A 25766-nucleotide genomic window follows, 5' to 3' on the forward strand; every position below is an offset into this window, starting at 1 on the left:
TGAATTTTTCAGTTGGATTGAAATCTAGTTTTTTGTAAGTCTTGGTATCGTTTAAAAGTCTGTCTGCCTCTTTTATGTATTTACTAGTATCCATAAGGACAATTCCTCCGCCCTTATCCGCGGGTTTGATGGTTATATCACTGTTTTTTTGAAGGTTTTCAATTATTCCTTTTTCTTTGGCGTTTAAATTATATTTCTTTTTCTTTTGGAGATTTGATCTTTGTATATCTTTGCATACCAATTTTTCAAATGTGTCAAGGTAGTTTCCCTTTGCCTGTACTGGGTTGAATTTTGATTTAACCTTAAAATCTGTATGCTGAATGTTGTCTAGAGCTGGTCTGTTAGTTATTTGTCTTTCAATGGGACATTTGAGAAAAAATCTTTTTATTGTTAGGTTCCTCACAAACTTTTTGATGTGAATATGTGTGTTAAATTTGTTTAATCTTTTAGTTGGGGCAAAAGATAGACCTAAACTTAGAACTTTTTCTTCTTCTGTTTTTAGTTTGATACTACTTAAATTAAAAATCCCCTGTTTGGCCTCTATCTCCACCTTTTTGCCTCGTTTAGAAGCTCCTCCTCCTCTCTTTCCTCTAGATTTCTTTTTCTCCTGGTATTTGATTCGTTTTCTTGTCTTATCAAATCTCTTGAGTGGCCCTCCCCTAAAGGGCTTCTCTCTAAAAAAACTTGTTCATCATTTTTTTTGTTGTTCCCCCTCTTGGGTTCTATGGTCTCTGAGTGTTTCAAATCGATTATATGTCGGGACCTTCCAATTATCATTCTGTCTTTCTATCCATCTGTTAGTCCTTCTTGGGTATTCCCAATTATTATGGCTATTTTGATGACTTCTGTCTGGATTCTGTCTGTGCATGTTATGTCTAAATTCTGAGTAGAAATGATCTCTATTTTGATACCTCGGGTATCTTGGTCTATCATATTGAGCATTGTAATCATTATTGTTGTATCTTGGTCTATTATATTGAACATTATGTTCATTATTGTTATATTGAAAGTTTCGATTATTACTATGATACCTCTCAGAATTGTGGTAGTCATTATAGGGATAAAAATTTCTGTTATTTTCAGAATTACTGTAGTATTGTGTTTGGGGGTCTCTTATAGTTCTATTCTTGTGATTATTTTCTCGTCTCACATCTTGGTTATTGTGTCTTAAGGGGGTTTCATTCATATTTTCCTCTCTATTCATTTGCATATTGTCATTTATGTCCCTTTCCATTTTTCCCCATTTTGATCTTAGAAGGTCCTTATTTAAATTTGCTAGTTTGTCAATAATTACTTTTTGTCTTTCTTTGAATTCATTACTACTTTTTCTATCTTTCAGTTTATCTTTAATTTCCAAAATATTTTTCTCTATGGTGATTAGAGTTTCCTTCCTGGATCTTTTTAGGATATCTATTAAAGTGTTTGATGCTTTCTTTAAAGTGTCAGTCCACTCAGTCTGTAATATGTCTGAAAGTGGAAATGTACAATTTTTATTAAGGCGAAGCCCTCTTGGGATAATGTCCTTAGTGGTGTATCTATTTAAAAAGACTAATTCCATCTTTTGTTTAAGTTCTTTGATCATGTTTTGTTCTAAATTCTGCATTAGATCAGATATTTTATCAGATGTACATGAGTTAGTTATTTGAATATTGTCATCTCTCATATCTGAAAAAATTTGATCCCTGAAATCAAAAATATCTTCCATATTGAAAGTGATATACCTGCAGCTACTACTAAGTGAAGGAAAAAACTATGTGATCTGTGGGGTGACAGTAGAGCGCTGGTATAAAGGAGATACCACACACTTACAAATGAGAAGATCCTTCGTTCTCCTCAGAAATTTAAGTGAAAAAAGGGGGGAGTGGGGTAAGTGCGCTAAAAAAGCTAAAGGTATCAGAACAAAGTATATTTTTATACCTTAATTTCCGATATATATATTATAATAGTGAATGGAAATTAATTAATAAAACTTCATTTTTTAATAAAATAAACCAATTGTTAATAAAGGTGTTTCTTTAAGAGTGAATTTAAACTTTGTGTAAGTGATATAGAAAAGTAACTGAAATTGTTACTAACGAGGTGATGTGAAAAGTAACTAAAATTGTTGCTAATAAAATAATGTGAAAAAAATGTGTCATAAACAGTGTTTGGAATTTATTATGTTTGGAAATATCCTATATTTAGGATAATACAATACTTAGAGGCTAGGTAGAAAATGTAGTACCAATAGCAATATTGAGAATATATATTTATTGGTCCAGACTAAAGATTAGCAGGATCCAAGGGACCTAACAGATAACCCTTATATAGTAAATGCACACAGATGTTAAGAATCTTACAAATTTATTTTTGATTAAAAATATTACATATAACAATTATATAGGGGACGTCTACCCAATTGCACAGCCTAAAGTTTCTCTAGAGTCATAAAAATCATAAAAATCTAAAAGACTTCTATAAAACAATCTATGTCATGAACAGCGAATAATAAAAACTATATATCATATAGGCACAGTAGTTAACTCTCGTAATAGCTTTTGGTGTGATAGTTAACTACTGTGCCTATATGATATATAGTTTTTATTATTCGCTGTTCATCACATAGATTGTTTTATAGAAGTCTTTTAGATTTTTATGATTTTTATGACTCTAGAGAAACTTTAGGCTGTGCAATTGGGGAGACGTCCCCTATATAATTGTTATATGTAATATTTTTAATCAAAAATAAATTTGTAAGATTCTTAACATCTGTGTGCATTTACTATATAAGGGTTATCTGTTAGGTCCCTTGGATCCTGCTAATCTTTAGTCTGGACCAATAAATATATATTCTCAATATTGCTATTGGTACTACATTTTCTACCTAGCCTCTAAGTATTGTATTATCCTAAATATAGGATATTTCCAAACATAATAAATTCCAAACACTGTTTATGACACATTTTTTTCACATTATTTTATTAGCAACAATTTTAGTTACTTTTCACATCACCTCGTTAGTAACAATTTCAGTTACTTTTCTATATCACTTACACAAAGTTTAAATTCACTCTTAAAGAAACACCTTTATTAACAATTGGTTTATTTTATTAAAAAATGAAGTTTTATTAATTAATTTCCATTCACTATTATAATATATATATCGGAAATTAAGGTATAAAAATATACTTTGTTCTGATACCTTTAGCTTTTTTAGTGCACTTACCCCACTCCCCCCTTTTTTCACTTAAATTTCTGAGGAGAACGAAGGATCTTCTCATTTGTAAGTGTGTGGTATCTCCTTTATACCAGCGCTCTACTGTCACCCCACAGATCACATAGTTTTTTCCTTCACTTAGTAGTAGCTGCAGGTATATCACTTTCAATATGGTAGATATTTTTGATTTCAGGGATCAAATTTTTTCAGATATGAGAGATGACAATATTCAAATAACTAACTCATGTACATCTGATAAAATATCTGATCTAATGCAGAATTTAGAACAAAACATGATCAAAGAACTTAAACAAAAGATGGAATTAGTCTTTTTAAATAGATACACCACTAAGGACATTATCCCAAGAGGGCTTCGCCTTAATAAAAATTGTACATTTCCACTTTCAGACATATTACAGACTGAGTGGACTGACACTTTAAAGAAAGCATCAAACACTTTAATAGATATCCTAAAAAGATCCAGGAAGGAAACTCTAATCACCATAGAGAAAAATATTTTGGAAATTAAAGATAAACTGAAAGATAGAAAAAGTAGTAATGAATTCAAAGAAAGACAAAAAGTAATTATTGACAAACTAGCAAATTTAAATAAGGACCTTCTAAGATCAAAATGGGGAAAAATGGAAAGGGACATAAATGACAATATGCAAATGAATAGAGAGGAAAATATGAATGAAACCCCCTTAAGACACAATAACCAAGATGTGAGACGAGAAAATAATCACATGAATAGAACTATAAGAGACCCCCAAACACAATACTACAGTAATTCTGAAAATAACAGAAATTTTTATCCCTATAATGACTACCACAATTCTGAGAGGTATCATAGTAATAATCGAAACTTTCAATATAACAATAATGAACATAATGTTCAATATAATAGACCAAGATACAACAATAATGATTACAATGCTCAATATGATAGACCAAGATACCCGAGGTATCAAAATAGAGATCATTTCTACTCAGAATTTAGACATAACATGCACAGACAGAATCCAGACAGAAGTCATCAAAATAGCCATAATAATTGGGAATACCCAAGAAGGACTAACAGATGGATAGAAAGACAGAATGATAATTGGAAGGTCCCGACATATAATCGATTTGAAACACTCAGAGACCATAGAACCCAAGAGGGGGAACAACAAAAAAATGATGAACAAGTTTTTTTAGAGAGAAGCCCTTTAGGGGAGGGCCACTCAAGAGATTTGATAAGACAAGAAAACGAATCAAATACCAGGAGAAAAAGAAATCTAGAGGAAAGAGAGGAGGAGGAGCTTCTAAACGAGGCAAAAAGGTGGAGATAGAGGCCAAACAGGGGATTTTTAATTTAAGTAGTATCAAACTAAAAACAGAAGAAGAAAAAGTTCTAAGTTTAGGTCTATCTTTTGCCCCAACTAAAAGATTAAACAAATTTAACACACATATTCACATCAAAAAGTTTGTGAGGAACCTAACAATAAAAAGATTTTTTCTCAAATGTCCCATTGAAAGACAAATAACTAACAGACCAGCTCTAGACAACATTCAGCATACAGATTTTAAGGTTAAATCAAAATTCAACCCAGTACAGGCAAAGGGAAACTACCTTGACACATTTGAAAAATTGGTATGCAAAGATATACAAAGATCAAATCTCCAAAAGAAAAAGAAATATAATTTAAACGCCAAAGAAAAAGGAATAATTGAAAACCTTCAAAAAAACAGTGATATAACCATCAAACCCGCGGATAAGGGCGGAGGAATTGTCCTTATGGATACTAGTAAATACATAAAAGAGGCAGACAGACTTTTAAACGATACCAAGACTTACAAAAAACTAGATTTCAATCCAACTGAAAAATTCAATAAAACATTAAATAAAATTCTTAAAGAGGGCAGTGTATCAGGGATACTGAATAACAAAGAACTTGAATTTTTAACACCTAAATATCCCCGTATACCCATATTCTACTTCCTGCCAAAAATCCATAAATGTTTGGTCAACCCTCCAGGGAGACCAATCATTTCTGGAATAGAATCACTTTCGGCTAATTTATCCAAATATGTTGACAATTTCCTGCAAAAACATGTAAAGAATTTAAAGTCATACCTTAAAGACTCCACACAAGTATTAAATACACTTAAATCCATTAATTGGGAAGAAGGGATGTACCTGGTAACATGTGACGTTACATCGCTATATACAGTGATTAACCATTCAAAGGGCATTAAAGCTGTAGATATGTTCCTCAGCTCTGATCCACTAATGACAGACCAACATAGGTCTTTTATTCTAAAAAGTATCAAATATATATTAGAAAATAATTACTTCTCCTTTAACGAGAAATTTTATCTCCAAGTAGAGGGCACGGCTATGGGCACAAGGTTTGCACCTAGCTATGCCAATTTGTTTATGGGTGCATGGGAATCCCAGTTCTTTGATAGCTATGGTGCAAACCTTGTGCTCTATAAAAGGTACATTGATGACCTGCTGATAGTATGGAGGGGGACAGAACCAGAATTAGAAATTATGTTTAAAGAAATGAATAACAACACTTGGGGTCTAAACTTCACATATAACTACAGTAAAGACTCAATAGTATTTTTAGATCTAGAGATTATGAGGGTGGAAAACAATTTGGAAACAAAGACTCATTTTAAAAAAGTTGACTGCAGCAATTACATACACGCAAATAGCTGCCACCTAGACGTATGGAAAAAGAGTATCCCAATAGGGCAATATCTACGTATTAGGAAGAACTGCTCTAGGATAGCAGACTTTGAGCAGCAGTCTGAGATCCTTTTAGAAAGGTTTAAAATTAGGGGTTATCAAAAAGATATCACAGAGAAAGCCAAAGATAGAGCAAAAAATACGGATAGGGAGTCCCTATTAATATACAAGGAAAGACCAATGGAAAACAATACCGATAAAATAAAAATTCCGTTTATAACAGATTACAGTATTGATCAAAATATCATAAAAAAAGCAATAAAAAAACACTGGCATCTCCTTAAGGAAGATGATATATTAGGTGACAAAATCTCCAATAACCCCGTATTTATATTCAAAAAAGTTGCAAATTTAAAGACACTCCTAGCCCCTAGTGAATTGAAAAAAACAAAGAAAATTATTCATAAACAAAAAGATCTAACAGGCAAAGATATCATGGGATTTTTTCCCTGCTATACATGCAAAGCCTGCAGTCATAGTAGTAAAGTGGAAAAAATCGAAATTAATAAGGATACAAAACCCCTCATTATTCAGGATATCATAAGATGTACCAATAAAAATATAATCTACATCTTAAAGTGCTCCTGCAACCTTTTTTACTTTGGAGAAACTACAAGAATGGTAAGGGATCGCATAAGAGAACACATTGGTAATATAAAAAATGGTAAGGACGACACCCACTTATACAAACACTTTAAAATAGTTCACAAAGGAAATACTAAACACTTAAAATACTGGGCCATAAAGAAAGTACATAAACATTGGAGAGGTGGCAACCTAGAGAAGAAATTGCTGATAAAGGAAGCCGAAATGATCTATAAATACGATACTCTACATCCTAAAGGCCTGAACTCTGAACTAGATCTCTCACCTTTCCTTTTTGAATTATAATAGTACTAACATAAAATGTGTCAAATCAACTCCAATTCAGTACACAAACCCTAACTTATAACAATAGCAATCTGAGAATATGTAACTATACCTTTTGCAAAGCAGATGTAAATATTACAAGTAAAACATGTTTATAAACAGCCGTTACATCCTTACAGGAGGGACAATGTTAATTACAATGGATTAAAATCTGTTTTTTATAATATATAATGTAAGTAAATATATGATATAGAACATATAGTAAGAACAATAACTAGTATTTGCTGGCCTGCAAAATATCATTCGATATTTAGAATAATAGGAAACTAAATAAGAAAAATGAATCAAACATCAGAAAAAGACCCACAGAGTTAAAAAAGTTAAAAAGTCTTCTTTGGAATTTAAACACTTCCACCTTAAGCCTTTGAACATGGACAAGGAATACGATACCTGTATGAGAAAAAACCTGCAATTCCACCTTTATAAAAAAGTATCTGAAAAGGACCAATCAGAATTATCCACAGCCTATTTAAGAACACCTTTGCCAGTCACCTGCATCTTGATAAAGCTCCCTGGTGAGTGAAACGCGTCGATCTAAGTGACTGTGCCTACTACAGATAAGGACATCTGAATCTCAAATCAACTTTTAACGAACATTTGAGGTAACCCGGGTTATTCTATTACGTCCTGAATTATCAATACCGGAGTCTAAATATCCCTGCGTGCATTGGCACTAGGTGCAGGGTATAATTTCATCTGACTCACAAAGAATTTATTTCCCAAATCCTATTTGGATAAAATATACACTTAAGCTGAGAGTTTCTTCTTCCTTTTTGACAACCGGAAGATTTACCGGTGACGTCAGACGCCAAGATCCATGCGGCGCACTGACTCGGCTGAGAAATAGCCGGCGGACACAAGCTCCAGAAGCTCCTCCAGGACTTAAAGAAAGTAAGCTTTTAAATTTGTCTTAACCACATCTGAAGGGAGAGTACAATTACCCCTAGAAAATATAACTCTGTGTGATATTACAATCTATTACGGAACTTACATAGAGACTTTTGAGACTACCTCTGTGTGATATTACTATCTATTACGGAACTTACATAGAGACTTTTTTATGATCCACATATAAAATTTAAGGCGATACAAAAATAACTAAGTCTGGATAAAAGAATCTATCACACCAAAAGCTATTACGAGAGTTAACTACTGTGCCTATATGATATATAGTTTTTATTATTCGCTGTTCATCACATAGATTGTTTTATAGAAGTCTTTTAGATTTTTATGATTTTTATGACTCTAGAGAAACTTTAGGCTGTGCAATTGGGGAGACGTCCTCTATATAATTGTTATATGTAATATTTTTAATCAAAAATAAATTTGTAAGATTCTTAACATCTGTGTGCATTTACTATATAAGGGTTATCTGTTAGGTCCCTTGGATCCTGCTAATCTTTAGTCTGGACCAATAAATATATATTCTCAATATTGCTATTGGTACTACATTTTCTACCTAGCATCTAAGTATTGTATTATCCTAAATATAGGATATTTCCAAACATAATAAATTCCAAACACTGTTTATGACACATTTTTTTCACATTATTTTATTAGCAACAATTTTAGTTACTTTTCACATCACCTCGTTAGTAACAATTTCAGTTACTTTTCTATATCACTTACACAAAGTTTAAATTCACTCTTAAAGAAACACCTTTATTAACAATTGGTTTATTTTATTAAAAAATGAAGTTTTATTAATTAATTTCCATTCACTATTATAATATATATATCGGAAATTAAGGTATGAAAATATACTTTGTTCTGATACCTTTAGCTTTTTTAGCGCACTTACCCCACTCCCCCCTTTTTTCACTTAAATTAATTTATCAGGTAAGTATAAATTTTGTTTTTCATGTTAACTAAAAAGCTAGTTACTGTATGTAAGGTGCCAGACCGAAACTGCTCCATCTACCCTGAAAAAAAAAACTTGGGACATAGTAATGATACTGTAATTGACCATAGTTGGAATATGTCAACATAACCATGAGTGCCTGCATTTAATAATTAATTACTGATAGGAGCATATAAAGACTGCAAGCAGGGAAATCTTTTTATTTAAAAAAAAATATATTTTCTTATGTGACTCAGTTTTGCTTTACCGAACAACCTAGCTGTATGGCTGCAAACAATAGAGAGTGGATTGCAGAATTGCAGTACTATACCAGACAAGGTGGTGCACTTGAACGAAATTACTAGCAAGCAGCTGCCTATTTAGCTTAATCATACATGTACATAAAACCATTTTCTTTACATTGATGTTGATGATAAACAGTTGTGGTGCTGTTTGTGTCATTTTTATATTTAAAACAGTACTGGAATAGATGGTTTCATGGGATTTTTTTTCATCAGACAATATTATTGCCTTTAACTCCCCTTTTCATGTGCATAAAAAATCATTAGGTCAATGTTGATGAGTGGTGCTGTATTTTATGAGAATATTTAACAGGAAATAATGGACTTAATGATTTCATGGAATTATATATTTTTTTTCAGAGTCCTGTTGACTCAAGCTCGTTAAAGTTCAACCCAAGACCTGGAAAGGTAAATATTGTATCTTTTTTATTGTATATTGTAAGGAAAAACGCTCATGATAAAATTTATGTATAACAAAAAAAATAATAATGTTTTTTTTTACTTGGTGAACAATATTCTAATGAATTTTAAACCATTTATTTTCTGGGGAAAGCTTATTATCTTGTACAGAAATTCTCAACAAATTATACAACCAAACTAATAAAAAGAGCATTTATTGCTAAAATGTTTAGTAACAGGGTTTACTAAGCTTTACATGACAGCAAATAAATGTGCTCTTACTGAACGCAAAGCAGCCATAAATAATCTTAATTAATTCCATAAGGATTTATCCTGCTGCAAAATGCAAGAAATGTGTGTATTGATGGTACAAGTAGTTGAATGTGTCTCTACAGAGTTTTCAAATGTATTCAAGGTTTAATATATCAACTCAATTTAATATCTGCCGTGTTATTTTGAATACTTCAAATTAAGATGTGTTGTATTAACCGTAACATGTCTAGCATAAGTCCTGGTGGTTACAATGCAGACCTCCAAATTAAATTTGTCCAGCTCTATGCTTCCAGAAATTGAATATTGTATATGTTTTATGAATTATTGTATTATGTATTATACTGCACTTTGATTTTTAAATATTAATGTTTTTCTTCAAACAACAAATTGTAAACTAGTAGAGAATATAACAGCAGAAAAAATATAAGCTAAAGAAAGTTGAAAGAGATTGTTTATATGTTGGCACTTAGCAAAGAAATAGCAATCAATTTTGTTTATCCATCGCTCATTTGAGGGGGGGGGGTTCAGTGTAAATCATGAATATTTTTGTTTTCATTAAACAGTAATTTTTAATAATAATAAAAAATAATCCAATGTATTTCTTTCTGTGAAAATCTTGTTACTAACGTAGGTGACACCAATCTTTTTTGTTTTATACAGGTGATCTTCTCTGATATAATTGACAGTGAGAACAAGATAGAATTTAATAACGACGTTCTTGATGCAACATCTTGGAAATTTCCAAATGGTGTAAATATTCGAGTTATTAGAGGATGGTAAGAAATGTTCAGGAATAAAACATAATTTACTATAAATTAAACATTAAAGACTAAACTATTGAATTAGACATTTATTTATTTCAAAAATATTTTACCAGGAAGGATACATTGGGGCTTATTTAAGAACGTGCGAGCGGACATGATCCAATATTGCGGATCATGTCCGCTGCACATCGATAAATGCCGACAGCATACATTTATCATTGCACCAGCAGTTCTGGCTGACCCAGGAGCAATCCTGGGATATACATTATCCCTTACAATATTTATACCTAATACGTATATATCATTTAGATATTTCATTACGTCATCATTTTATTCTGAACCTTTAAATTCACCGCATTATATACGTTTTTACTTACTTTATTAATTTTCATATGTGTAAAGAAACATAAACGTTCAAAACAATAATACTATGCTGTGTTGGAGTACATTAATATTGCACTTTTGTTTGCATATTAATGTGTGTTTAGTCCTTGCAAAGGGGTTAACACATAATTAAAGTCAGCTCCAGAGCAGCAATGTTCTGCTGGGGCCTAGCTCAACAAATGTGTTGATCCAAAAACCAAAGACCTATAAATGTATCCACCCATCACCAGCTGGCTCCTCGTTCTTTGCTGTTCCTTTGTCAGCCTAGGATAACAAGGATTCCAAAACTGAACCATTAAAGTTTATTTTTGTCTTTCTTGTCCCATTAAATGTAGGTCACCTATATAATCACATACAAGAATATATATTACATGTTGCAAAAAAAGCTTTCAGTGATAAATTATCATTCATCCAACCCACAGCCTGTAACCCTTTTATAAAATAAAACATTTGTCTATAATGAACTATTGCCACTAAGACTATTCATCTTTCCTACCCTCTGGCAACATAACCTGTTTTACAGGATCTTATTTAATAATCACTTTAATCATTGTGTCTGTTTTGTAATTGTTGGTTTATTGTACTCTATTATTGATAATGATTTATTCTACTAGTAAAAGTCACAGACTAATGCTCCTCTCCATTAAAAAAGAACAAATTCAATGGGGAGAAAAAGCAGCCCTGGAAAAATCTGTTGAGTCTGCTTAATGCAATCTGTATGCCCCAGTTTTCTAAAGAGGATCACTGGGATTCTTCTTACACCAATATTTTTTTTTTTCAGAGTTAAATTATATTATTTGGAATTATAATTTAAAAAAAATGCCAAATTATTTCTATATAAACATCCTAGAACCCATGTTAATACATGGCTCCCTTTCACAGAATGAAAATGATTATTCATGTGATCTGAAAACTCAAAACAGTGAGGCCTATTTATCAAAGGTCTGTCGGACCTGATCCGACAGTGCGGAGAGCAATACGCTTGCGAACTGCTGGTGCAACGCTGCCCCCTGCAGATTCGCGGCCAATTGGCCGCCAGCAGGGAGTGTCAATCAACTGTCCGTCTGCTCAGAGCAGGCGTGCAGGGTTATGGATCAGCTTAGATTCCTGTTTTTCAAATAATGATAGCAAGAGAACGAAGACAAATTGATAATAGGAGTAAATTAGAAAGTTGCTTAAAATGGCACGCTCTATCTGAATCATAAAAGAAAACATTTGGGTTTAGTAAAAACAGCACTCTCCATTTGCCCTCTTTGGAGGAGCCAGTCTGGCCTCATTAGTGATATAGGAAGTGTATTCCAAGGGAAGATGCACCGTTTTACAAACTATACAAACATTTGTAAAAGGGTTGACTTTCCAGGAGTATTATATCAAATGAGTAGAGATGTTAAAAAGGGTTGAGCAAATCAGTTGCATCAGAAATTTGACAGCACAATATGTAAAAATTTTAAGTTGCAAAGGTTAGTTATAGACGATGACAATGAGGTCAGGAATTTGTGAATTATTTGCTCACAAGGGGCTCCATTACATATGCGGCGTCGCCCGCAAAAGCCGGCGATGCTGGTTTTTGCATGGGTTTGGTATCCTATATACAGCACTGCATATAAATGTGGCACGCATATTTCACCCGTCGCCCAAAATTTTTACTCCCATAGGCTAACATGGGACGCATCGTAAATCGGTATCTAATATCCAGCGCAAGGACTTACGTGGCGAAAATGGAGAAATCTTACTCCATTTTTACCTCGCCATAAAAGGCAGCTGTAGCAAGCCTTGTGCTGAGTATGGGAGCACCATAACTCCCAAAAATGCCTGCAAAAATAAACTAACATCTAAAGCATGCACAATGTCTATCTACCTGTCAACCGCAATCCCCCACCGCAATAACTAATAAAGTGTATTAACCCCTATATCCACCAGCAAACCCACACCACAAGTAATAACTAAATTATTAACCCCTAAATCCGCCAACCCCAACATCGCAAACTACCTATTAAAACTATTGACCTTTAATTCGCCATTAACCCACAACGCAATAAACCTATTAAAGTATTAACCCCTAAACCGCCAAAGCCCACAACGCAATAAACCTAACCTCTAACCTAACACCCTCTAAATGAACCCAAATTACCTCATTTACAAAATACTAAGTTACTATTAAATTAAAAAAAACTAACACTACTTTAAAAATACAAATAAACTAAGTATAAATTAAAGGGACAGTCTAATAAAAATTCTGGAGTAGACTGTCCCTTTAAGCTACAATTACAGAAAATAAAAAAATCTAAGATTACAGAAAATAATAAAGAAAATTACAAAATTTTACAAAAATTATACCTAATCCCTATATAAATAAAAAAGTGGAGAAGGTCCTGTTCCAGGTGGTGAAGTCTTCTTCCAAACGGCGACCGCTTCTTTTTTCTTCCAGGAACCAACCATCCGGCGCAGAGCGGAGGGCTGAGCTGAAGACTGATGACCGCGGAGCTGAAGACCGGCGACCCTGGAACTGAAGACCAGCGACCGCGGAGCCATGGAGCGTGGAGGATCCTCTTCATACGATCTCAGTCGTACACTGAATAGGAATTCAAGGTACGCAATTAAAAATGACGTCCCTTGAATTCCTATTGGCTGATTTGAGCCTTCAAATTCAAATCAGCCAATAGGATGAGAGCTACTGAAATCCTATTGGCTGTTCAAATCAGCCAATAGGATAAGAGCTACTGAAATTCTATTGGCTGATTTAAATAGCCAATAGAATTTCAGTAGCTCTTATCCTATTGGCTGATTTGAATTTGAAGGCTCAAATCAGCCAAAAGGAATTCAAGGGGAGCTATATTTAATTGCGTACCTTGTATGGCGGAGATCGTATGAAGAGGATCCTCCGTGCTCCATGGCTCAACGGTCGCCGGTTTTCAGTTCCAGGGTCGCCGGTCTTCAGCTCCACGGTCATCGGTCTTCAGCTCCGCCCTACGTTCCGCGCCGGCTGGTTCCTGGAAGAAGAAAGAAGAGGTCGCCGCTTGGAAAAAGACTTCACCGCCTGGAACAGGACCTTCTCCGCCGGACTTCAGGACAGGTGAGGACTACTTGGGGGTTAGACTTAGGGTTTTTTAAGGGATTTTTTGGGGGGGTTATTTTATTCAGATAGGGTGGGCAGTAAAAGAGCTGAATGCCCTTTTAAGGGCAATGCCCAACAAATGCCCTTTTCAGGGCAATGGGTAGTTTAAGGTTTTTAGTGTTAGGTTATTTTATTTGGGGGGGTTTGGTGGGTGGGGGTTTTTACTGTTGGGGGGGTGTATTTTCTGGAAAAAGAGCTGATTATCTTGGGGCAATGCCCTACAAAAAGCCCTTTTAAGGGCTACTGGTAGTTTATTAGATTAGGGGGTGTTTTTATTTTGTGTGGGCTTTTTTATTTATATATGGATTAGGTATAATTTTTGTAAAATTTTTTTAATTTTCTTTATTATTTTCTGTAATCTTAGATTTTTTTTATTTTCTGTAATTGTAGGTTAAAGGGACAGTCTACTCCAGAATTTTGATTAGACTGTCCCTTTCATTTATACTTAGTTTATTTGTATTTTTAAAGTAGTGTTATTTTTTTTTTTTATTTAATAGTAACTTTAGTATTTTGTGAATTCGGTAATTTGGGTTAATTTAGGGGTTGTTAGGTTAGGGGGGGTTAAGTTAGGGGTTAGGTTTATTGCGTTGTGAGCTTTGGCGGTTTAGGGGTTAATACTTTAATAGGTTTATTGAGTTGTGGGTTAATGGTGGATTAGGGGTTCATAATTTTAATAGGTAGTTTGCGATGTTGGGGTTGGCGGATGTAGGGGTTAATAATTTATTTATTACTTGCGGTGTGGGTTTGATGGTGAATATAGGGGTTAATAGTTTAATAGGCTTATTGCGTTGTGGGGGGTTTCTTTACTTTTCTTTACTTTTCTTAGGCGCCGCCAGTTTCTAAAGTGCCGTAAGTCACTGGCGACTCCAGAAATTTGTATTTACGCTCATTTCTGGACATCGCTAGTTTATCCGACTTAGGGCACTTTATGAACTGTCGGCGCCGTATATGTAATACCCCGATGTGCAAGGTGAAATTACGGGCGGCGCGGTTTGCTGCAATTGCGCTGAAGCTTGTGCCCTATATGTAATCGCGCCCAAGATTTAACGTTTGGTAAACAGTGCAGCAGAAAAACTGAAGTACTTATGCAGCTTTCTAGATCTCTAGTTAGACCCCATCTTGAGTACTGTATAAAATTATATATATATATATATATATATATATATATATATATATAATATATATACATACAGTGTATCTATATATATTTATTTAATGGTCTAAGACAGTGTTTCTTAACTTTAGTCCTCAACTCCATTTCACCTGTGCTGTAGTTAAGATATGAAAATCTTACCTGTTGGAGAATTTAAGGACTGGAGTTGAGAAATTTACAGGGAAGGATTTCATGACTAATGCATAACTTAGAGGAAAGAGAGGAGAGAGGTTGTGATAGCAACTTTCAAAAATATCATTGGATTTAATAAAGTGGAAGATAAAATACATTTTAATAGAAAGAGCAACACTAGAACAAGGTGTCATGATCTCAAGCTGAAGGGTAATTTGCTCAGGTGTTATTTCTAGACACATTTGTTTATAGAACGGGTGGTTGATTCTAGACATGTGCATTTGTTTTTGAAATTTAAAAAAAGATAATTTTTTTCATATTTGTTGCATTCTACTGAAAACAACAGACAAATAAACCCTTTAATTAAAAAACAAACAAACAAATTAATTGATTAGTTTATGCAGTAAAAACTGTTAAACCAAAGGCGGAATAGATTTTCTGCAGGTGGGAGAGGCTTTACAATTTCAGATTTTTTTAAATTATTAATTTAGCAATGTCCTTGTTAGTTGATTTGAATCCTGAATCAGTATATAAGCATCACTTTTATTCTTAGGCAGTCCTGACCTCATTAAAAAAAAAAAGAATGATCTTTTCTTTCTTATGACATGGTGAGTCCACGGATCATCATAATTACTATTGGGAATATCACTCCTGACCAGCAGGAGGAGGCAAAGAGCACCACAGAAAAGCTGTTAAATACCACTCCCTTACCCACAACCCCCAGTCATTCTCTTTGCTTGTATCAGTTGCAAGGAGGGGTAAAGTTAGGTGTCTGATTCTTCAATCAAGAGTTTGTTATTTTTAAGCAAAGCAGGTTTTCTCTGTTTTCCTGGGGTGTAGCTGTAGTCCATGTCTGTCTCTTCAGTAGAGCACTGGTGTCTTTTAAGTATTTGGGAACTTGTGGGGTATAATCCCACTGTGCCTCCCAATCAGTTTTTGCTGCCCTTATTTTAAAAAGCCTGAATAGGTTTTCTTGGTCTTTTTTGCTTTCCATAGGTCCATGTGAGGGATGAAGCCTTTCAAACCTTGTGAGCTGCCCTGCTGCCGGGCAGACTGTGATGGATGTAAGTGCTACTTTTATTTTTCTGATATAGAGAAAGTTCAGAAAAGGTTTGGCACTTATGGGGTTAATTTTCGGATGTTAATCCTGCTTATGTGCAGGTTTTTTATTGTGGCAGTTTAGTTTTTGTGGGGCACTGTGAGGGGATATTGGCTATATTTAGGAGTGCTGTTCAGCTCTCCTTGTTAAGGCTCATTATATTGTGTTTAGATGGGGAGGTACGGACTGCTTGGTGTTTAAGTGAGTCACACACTTTCTTTTCCTCCCGGCAGCTGTTTGCAGTATTAAGTGTAATGCCGGCTGGGAGGTGGTTGGGTACGCCCATGATGGGCGGAGTTTCCGTGGCACAAGTTTTGCGCGCTCTTCCTGTGTGTTTCTGTGAGAGGTTGTTTAGGGTCTTCTTTCATTTGCAGAGCGAATGCTGATATTCCTCTGGTTCAAGATTTAAAGTCTGGATTGCTTGGGTTTCTCCGGTCTGGGCAGGCCAGGTAAGCACCTCGGCAAGGTGTGTAGAGGTGTGCAGCAGGGGTTCTGGGTTCATTTTTTGGCATTCTTTATTAATGTTTTTCTCTTACAGTGATAGCAACGTTTTTTTTTTTTTTGGTTTTTTTTCTAATTGTTATAATATTTGAGTGCTAGAGATGGACCAAGAGGATTTGCAAGCTATCACTTGCACTTTATGTTTAGATCCTAATGTGGAGCCTCCTATCCCTTCATTATCTAAGGAGAATGTTGTTCAGGAGTCTCCTGTTCAAGCTATACCGCAGCTTTCTCCCTAATCATCCCAATCTCTATCCTCTTCTCATGCAGTGCCCTGCGGTTCATCTGAGGTTGGTTTTTCTTTGCAGGATATGAATACTCACATATCCTCTGCTGTATCTGAGGCTTTGTCTGCTTTTCCTGTATTGCAGGGGAAGCACAAAAGGAAGTATAAGGTTTCTGACTCTTTAAACAAAAAGAAAGGCCAATGGCACTACTTTAGAGTTAACATTAAACCTCAGTGGAAACCCTTTATTATACCACAGAAATTCTGTATTAAGGGTAATATCGGTTAAGGGTGCTAGTGTATTTGAACATTAAATATTTATTGGAAAGAACAAGGAGAGGCATATTCTTTTTAAGAATACACAAATAGCACTTGAGTGCTTAAAAGTGCTTAAAAAGAATAAGCCTCTCCTTGTTCTTTCCAATAAAGGTTTCTGACTCTGTTGGAGTTATGTCAAATGTTTCTTCCCATAGGTCTGAGGAAGAAGATACTTCAGTAGCATCTGAGGGTGAAATTTCAGACTCTGATAGTGTATTTCCTACTGCTGATTCTGAGGTGGTTTCTTTCAGATTTAAGCTGGAGCACCTCCGTTTGTTACTTAGGGAGGTTTTAGCTTCTTTGGATGACTCTGACTCGACGGTCATAGTTACTCCCAAGAAGGCTAGTAAACTTAATATGTTTTTTGAAGTTCCTTCAGTGGCGGAAGTTTTTCCTGTTCCAGATCGTGTTTCAGAGATTATTACACGGGAATGGGAGAAGCCTGGAATTCCTTTTTCCCCTTCTCCAATTTTTAGGAAGATGTTTCCTATTGCGGATTCTATTAAGGAATCTTGGCAGATGGGTCCTAAGGTAGAGGGAGCTATTTCCACTTTGGCCAAGAGGACCACTATTCCTATTGAGGATAGTTGTTCTTTTAAGGATCCCATGGATAAGAAGTTGGAGGCTTTACTTAAAAGGATGTATGTTCACCAGGGGTTCCAATGGCAGCCTGTTGTGTGTATTGCTACGGTTACCAGTGCGGCTGCATATTGGTTTGATGTGTTGTCTGATTCTATTCAGCAGGATACTCCTCTTGAGGAGATTCTGGATAGAATTAAGGCTTTAAAATTGGCTAATTATTTTATTGCGGATGCTTCTTTACAGGTCATCAAGTTGGGAGCAAAGATTTCTGGCTTTGCTGTTCTGGCGCACAGGGCCTTATGGTTAAAGTCCTGGTCTGTGGATGTATCATCCAAATCTAAGCTTTTGTCCATTCCTTACAAGAGTAAGACCTTGTTTGGGCCAGGTTTGGCTGAGATTATTTCTGATATTACTGGAGGGAAGGGGCATTCTCTCTCTATAAATAAACAGAAGGGTCGTCAGAGTAATTTTCGTTTCTTTCATAACTTCTCTGGTAAGTCTTCCTCTTCTTCCTCCAAGCAGGATCAGTCCAAGCCCTCTTGGAAGTCCAATCAGCCCTGGAGCATGGGGAAGCAATCTAAGAAGCCTGTTGCTGACTCAAAATCAGCATGAAGGGTCTGCCCCCGATCCGGAAATGGATACAGTAGGGGGCAGACTTTCCTTTCTCGCTCAGGCTTGGGTTCGAGATGTTCCGGATCCCTGGGTGGTAGGTATTGTGTCCCAGGGATACAAACTAGATTTCAAGACTTTTCCTCCCAGGGGCAGGTTTCTTCTCTCCAGATTATCTGTAGACCAGATAAAAAGAGAGGCGTTCTTATGTTGTGTTCAGGATCTTTACGACATGGGAGTGATTGTTCCTGTTCCAATTCAGGAGCAGGGGCTGAGTTTCTATTTCAATCTGTTTATTGTTCCCAAAAAGGAGGGAACTTTCAGACCTATTCTAGATCTCAAGAGTGTAAACAAGTTTCTCAGAGTTCCGTCATTCAAGATGGAAACTATTCAGTCCATTCTTCCTCTAGTTCAAGACACCAGTAGATCTGAAGGATGCGTATCTGCATATTCCCATCCACAGGGAACATCACAAGTTTCTGAGATTTGCTTTCCTAGACAAACATTTCCTTTTGGTATTGCAACAGCTCCCAGGGTGTTCTCAAAGGTTCTGAGAGCATTGCTGGCGGTGCTCAGATTGCAGGGGGTTGCGGTAGCACCTTATCTGGATGACATTCTAGTTCAGGTACCATCTTTTCAACTAGCAAGCTCCCACACGGAGTTGTTGTTGTCTTTTCTGTGCTCCCACGGTTGGAAGGTGAATTTAGGAAAAAGTTCCTTGATTCTGGCTACAAGAGGGTTTTTTTGGGAACCATTATAGATTCTCTAGAGATGAAGATTTTTTTTGACAGAAGCAAGAAAATAAAAAATGTTCAATTCGTGCCTTGCTCTTCAGTCCTCTCCTCGGCCGTCAGAGGCCCAGTGTATGGAGGTTATTGGTCTGATGGTCTCAGTCATGGGCATAATACCGTTTGCTCGGTTCAATGGAACGGGGAGTATGCAGATCTGTCTCCAAAGATTGTTCTAGATCAGGCGACAAGAGATTCCCTTCTGTGGTGGTTGTCTCAGGATATTCTCTCTCAGGGAACCTGTTTTCGCAGACCTGCCTGGGTGATAGTGACCACGGATGCCAGTCTGCTGGTTTGGGGAGCTGTCTGGGGTTCCTAGAGCTGAAGGCAATCTTCAATGCATTTCTGTCCTGGCCTCAGCTAGCTTCAGTCCAGTTTATCAGGTTTCAGTCGGACAATATAATGTCAGTGGCTTGCATCAATCATCAGGGAAGAACTCAGAGTTCCTTGGCCATGACAGAGCTAGCCAAATTCCAGGGGTTGGACAATTGGGAAGTGGATTTTCTGAGCAGACAGACTTTTCATCCGGGGGAGTGGGAACTTCATCTGGAGGTGTTTTCCAGCTTGATTATCAGATGGGGGCAGCCGGAGTTGGATCTCATGGCATCTCGTCAGAATGCCAAGCTCCCAAGGTACGGATCAAGGTCAAGAGATCCTCAGGCTGTACTGATAGATGCTCCAGAAAGTTCCTTAGAAGTTCAGTCTGGCATACGTGTTTCCTCCGTTTGCTCTTCTTCCTCGGGTCATTGCTCGGATCAGACAAGAGAGGGCGTCAGTGATTCTCATAGCACCGGCGTGGCCTTGCAGGATCTGGTATGCAGATCTGGTGAAGATGTCATCTTTTCCACCTTGGAGTCTTCCATTAAGGAAGGACCTTCTACTTAAGGGGCCCTTCCTTCATACAAATCTCGTTTCTCTGAAGCTGACTGCTTGGAGATTAAACGCTTGATACTATCCAAGCGTGGTTTTTCTGAGTCGGTCATTGAGACTTTGATTCAGGCGCATAAGCCTGTGACTAGAAATATTTATTCTAAGATATCGCGTAAATATCTGTATTGTTGTGAATCCAGGGGCTACTCATGGAGTAGAGTTTAGATTCCTAGGATTTTGTCTTTTCTCCAGGAGGGTCTGGAGAAGGGTTTATCTGCTAGTACCCTGAAGGGTCAAATTTCGGCTTTGTCTTATTTGTTGCACAAGCGTCTGGCGGATGTGCCAGATGTTCAGTCTTTTTGTCAGGCCCTGGTTAGAATTTGGCCTATGTTTAAGTTTGCAACTCCTCCTTCTTAGAGTTCTCCAACAGGCTCCGTTTCAGCCTATGCATTCTTTGGATATTAAGTTGTTAACCTGGAAGGTTTTGTTTTTCGTTGCGATCTCTTCAGCTCGAAGAGTTTCGGAGCTTTCAACGTTGCAGTGTTAGTCTCCTTTTCTTATTTTTCATTCTGATAAGGTAGTACTTCGTACTGCTTTAGGTTTTCTTCCCAAGGTTGTTTCTGATAAGAATGTTAATCAACAAAATGTTGTTCCTTCTTTGTGTCCTAATCCTTCTTCTCATAAGGAACTTTTGTTGCACAACCTGGATGTAGTTCGTGCATTGAAATATTATTTGCAGGCGACTAAGGATTTTCGCCAGTCTTCTTCTTTTTTTTGTTGTTTTTTCTGGGAAGCATAAAGGTCAGAAATCTACGGCTACTTCTCTTTCTTGTTGGTTGAGGAGTATTATTCCCTTGGCATATGATACTGCTGGACAGCAGCCTCCTGAGAAAACCACGGCTTATTCCACAAGGGCTGTTTCTTCTACTTGGGCTTTAAAAAATGTTGCTTCTGTAGATCATATTTGCAAGGCTGCCACTTGGTCATCTTTACACACTTTTTTAAATGTTCTAAATTTGATACTTTTGCTTCAGCTGAGGCTTCTTTTGGGAGAAAGGTTCTTCAAGCAGTGTTGCCTTCTGTTTAGGCTAACTGTCTTGTCCCTCCCTTATCATCCGTGTCCTCTAGCTTGGGTATTGATTCCCAATAGTAATTATGATGATCCATGGACTCACCGTGTCATTAGAAACAAAAGAAAATTTATGCTTTCCTGATAAATTTGTTTCTTTCTTGGCACGGTGAGTCCACGGCCCGCCCTGTATTTTCAGACAGTTTATTTTTATATAAACCTCAGGCACCCCTCTGCACCTTATATTCCTTTCTCCTTTCCCTTTGGTCGAATGACTGGGGGTTGTGGGAAATGCTTGTGCAATGTTAAATGCCGACAGCGTATGCTGTTGCATTTAGCAATGCCGGGCGGCATTTGATAAATCGGCCCCTTAGAGTAAATTCATCTTATACATTGAAAGTAAATATGTACAGACTGGATGGGTCTTCTATTTTTGTTATTAGCTATTAAAATGTATGTTTTAGTGTATTTAAATCTTTCTATCTGTCTATTTAGAATGAAATGAACTGGGTTTGTGTATATGCATATTGTCTGTATTGTTAAGACTTATTTCTAAATTTCCTGCTCAGATCTTCCCTAAACCTGGACATATGTACATTTGTATCTAGAAACCATTGCAACTGTTTCCAGATGGCTGGAATTGAGCAGAACTAAATCTGAATAATTATCACTGGTCTTTTTATTGTATCATAATATTCATTTCTTCATCACAGCTGGATTTTGTATGAAAAACCAAGTTTCCAAGGACAGACGCGTGTGCTTGAAGAAGGGGAAGCGGCACTGAACTGCCTCTGGGATCCTTCTGCTGACGAAATAAGTATCGGCTCTCTGAAGAGAATAGCCAAGGTATACAGCTGAATACCATTCAATAAATGACATCTTTGATAAATTGAAGTTCATGGTTATTTGCAAACCAGGGTATATTATTAAAGGGACATAAAGGTTAAAATTAAAATATCATGATTCAGATTTATGAGACTTTTCAATTTATTTGTATTATTACATTTGCTTTGTTCTATTTGTGTCCTTTGTTAAAGAGCATACCCAGGTAGGATAAGGAGCAGCAATGCCTTTCTGGTGATTGGTAGCTACACACATATGCAACTTGTCATTGGCTCACCAGATGTGCTCAGTTCAATCTCATTTGTGCATTGCGTCTCTGAGGCTGACTTTAACGGTTTGTTTAACCCATTTGCAGTGGTTACACAGAGTTATGTGAAAGCAACAAAACTATTATAAAATCTGCTAATACATTTAATCATTTGTTATATAGCTTTATGTCCCTTTAAAACAATTGTGTTCATTTTTTCTTATATAAGTCTTTTCGTACTGGAAAACCAGCAGTGTAGATAGAACAATATAGACCACTGTGTGCTAGAGAGGGCTATAAACCAGTATACTGCAAAGCATTGGAGTCTAACTCTGAATTTGTCATCTTTGGATTTCTATAACAATTAAATGATAAAGTTTACAAACAATCATTCAGAATTCTTCTCACAGAGTAAACTGGTGATAGTCTTAGTATTAAATCCAATGGTGCACACACAGTTGGTCCTATGGTGTGCTTGATCCATCTGAATAAAATGAGCTACCTGTATGCAGTGTTTGTGTTAGAAAAATAACATTGTAACATATTGCTTCTTCTTAGATGTCTTTCGAGGACCCCTAAAGATAGACAAATAAGACACAATTAGTATAACTCTATTTCTTCTCACTTATTTGTCTATTAATTGTAAATTACAATTATTTTATTGCTCAGATGGCTTTTCAACTTAGCAAATGAGTTAAGCATTGTATTTTTCAATTTGAGACACACGTCTATTGTTCCAATAATAATGACACTGTGTGACAGAACAACAGGCTTTATATTCATCTGCTTTACAACTTGCTGCCATGGATTGTTGCGTCTTCCTGTTTTTCTGTTGATCTCAACCCAGTTTCACCCTAATCCTAATGTGCTGGCCTGTAGTACTGGATTGTTTAATCCTAGGAAGATGCAGGTAACAGTAAGTGAAGACCTTCTGTATATATAGTTCCACTGGTCATGGGCATCCACAGCAATAGTTCCATGAAAAGGGATGGACATACAGGGATTTGTGGTTTACTTAGTGGTGTGCGTGGGGTTGCTAGACGGCTCCCATGTTCACTTTTGTAGCACCCCAAAAACTCAAAGGTATAAGCAGCCCTGAATTTACAAGAAAGCTCTTCCATTACATGCCCAGTGCTCTATGCAGAGCCAGGGGAGCGATAAAGGAAAGAGAATGGGAGTTACGGAAAAAAATAAAGGTAGCGATAGGTAGATGAACATAAAATCCCCAACATCTACTTCCTGCACCCTTGAATATTTAGCTTTGGGGTCAACATTCGGCCCTTATGGTCTGACCCTCCCATGTTATATATGGATAGATAATAAAAAAAAGAGAGGTAGACACACATAGTGAAATGTAAATATAGATATTATCACCATAATGTAAATGATGTTTCTCAGTAGCTTATAACTTTACATTGCAGTCACCATAGCCCCTTAAATGTGGAGAAAATCCATTCAGTGCTATGTGAGATGTTAACAAATTCAATTTTTCTGTACGGTCATAAGAAAAAAAATTGGACAAAGCAAAAACTACTGTTCTAATCTCCCTGATTTCATGGAGTTGTTTTATTTCATTAAAAAAATAAGCATATGCTATAAAATTCTGTTAAACCCTAATGCTTAAAAAAAGGGCACATATTGCATATGAAAATTTGATGGTGAGAATAAAACTAAATGATATTATAGTAAATAATAGCACCTGGTATTGCTCAGACTTTTGTCTCTACCACTGTATCTGTCACCTCCTCTCCTCCTCTGCTACATTTATAAGCTACTCATATTCTGCTATGGTTGCTCATGAAGAACTGCAACTTTGAATAGAAGAAGCAACTTGAAAATGGGAGGAAGTTGACAGCTGTGCAGGGTAGAACTCAATACATCCTTTGTGAATACCATGTGATGTGCTCTTTGTGCAACAGCTTCAGAAGAAAGACTCTATGCAGCCTGATAACAGTATTTCTACAACCAGCCCAACCACAAGTACAGGATGCCCTCAGTTCCATTTGTTATAATGAATCAGAATAGCTTTATTGCCAAGTGTTCATGCATACACAAGGATTTTGGGGCCTGTCTATCAAGCTCCGAATGGAGCTTGATGCCCCGTGTTTCTGGCGAACCTGCAGACTCGCCAGAAACAACAGTTATGAAGAGGCGGTCACAAAGACCACTGCTCTATAACCTGTCCGCCTGCTCTGAGCAGACTGAAATCATCCCGATACAATACGATCGGGATGATTGACACCCCCTGCTAGTGGCCGATTGGTTGGTGAGGGGGCAGCATTGCGCAAGCATTTCACTAGGCATTTAGCGAGGTTGAGTGGACATGATTCGCTACAGTGAATTATGTCCGCTCAACTCTACATAAATTTGCCCCATAGCATGCAATTTCAAACAACTTTCCCATTCACTTCTATTAGCAATTTTTCTTTCTACTCTTGGTATCCTTTTGTTAAAAACATACTTAGGTAGGCTCAAGAGCAGCAATGCACTACTGGCAGCTAGCTGGGTATTGGTGGCTGCACATATTTGCCTCTTCTCATTGGCTCACTCAATATGTTGAGCTAGCTCTGAGTAGAACATTGTTGCTTTCTCAACAAAGGATACCACGAGAATTGAGCAAATGTGATAATAGAAGTAACTTTGAAAGATTTTTAAAATTGTATTCTCTATCTGAACCATGAAAGAATAATGTTGGGCTTCATGTCCATTTAACTGTGACTTTTGATGTAATTGCACTTTTCTTTATTTGAATCCATTTTTATACCGTCAATCCACAAGTAAGGGTTTAAAGAGAAAGTGTTTATAGTGATTATCAAATGTGGTATTGTGATAGCCCCAAGTATTGAGATTCCCTGTACAAGTATACTGAGCACATTTAGCTATTGGTTAAATCATTATAAATAATAATAGTACTTATAGAACCTTAACCATAGCAGTATATTTTCATTGTATTAAGGCACAATGCTGTGATAAATACAAATAATATTATGCTGCACTTTGCCAACCCTCTACACTGTGAGCTCATTGTTCCAGATATTTCCCAAATCAATTGGTTCCCCTAAATATCAAGTCCACAGAACAGAAATAATATCAGGCAGTGAACACAATGCAATATATTGTCTCCTCAGGCTTCACAGTTAATGTTTGCAAATGTGTGAACACATAAACAATACCTAACCTTTTAAATACCACTAACTTGTTGCTCTGATTTATATGCATTGGCTTCTAAATAAAAACTTCTTCACAACGTTTGTGGGTATGAAATAGTGTGTGACCAAAGCTTTTATGGCAGAACTTTCTCACATTGCCTAAAAACAAGTAAAGTAATCACAGTTTATACAAATTTACTTAAAGGGCACTGAACCCAAATTTTTTTCTTTCATGAT

The 25766-nt window shown here is 36.2% G+C and overlaps 1 protein-coding gene across 1 annotated transcript in view; it reads left to right on the forward strand.

The window, feature by feature from the left end:
• Nucleotides 1-25766, forward strand: part of CRYBG3 (crystallin beta-gamma domain containing 3) — a 362092-nt gene that overhangs the window by 205984 nt on the left and 130342 nt on the right. The window contains exons 5-7 of the mRNA XM_053706046.1: nt 9369-9416; nt 10341-10456; nt 22004-22136. Coding sequence (XP_053562021.1) covers nt 9369-9416; nt 10341-10456; nt 22004-22136 — 297 coding nt within the window. The remainder of the gene's footprint in view (nt 1-9368; nt 9417-10340; nt 10457-22003; nt 22137-25766) is intronic.

This window comes from Bombina bombina, chromosome 3 (assembly GCF_027579735.1).
Source record: "Bombina bombina isolate aBomBom1 chromosome 3, aBomBom1.pri, whole genome shotgun sequence".
Taxonomy (NCBI): domain Eukaryota; kingdom Metazoa; phylum Chordata; class Amphibia; order Anura; family Bombinatoridae; genus Bombina; species Bombina bombina.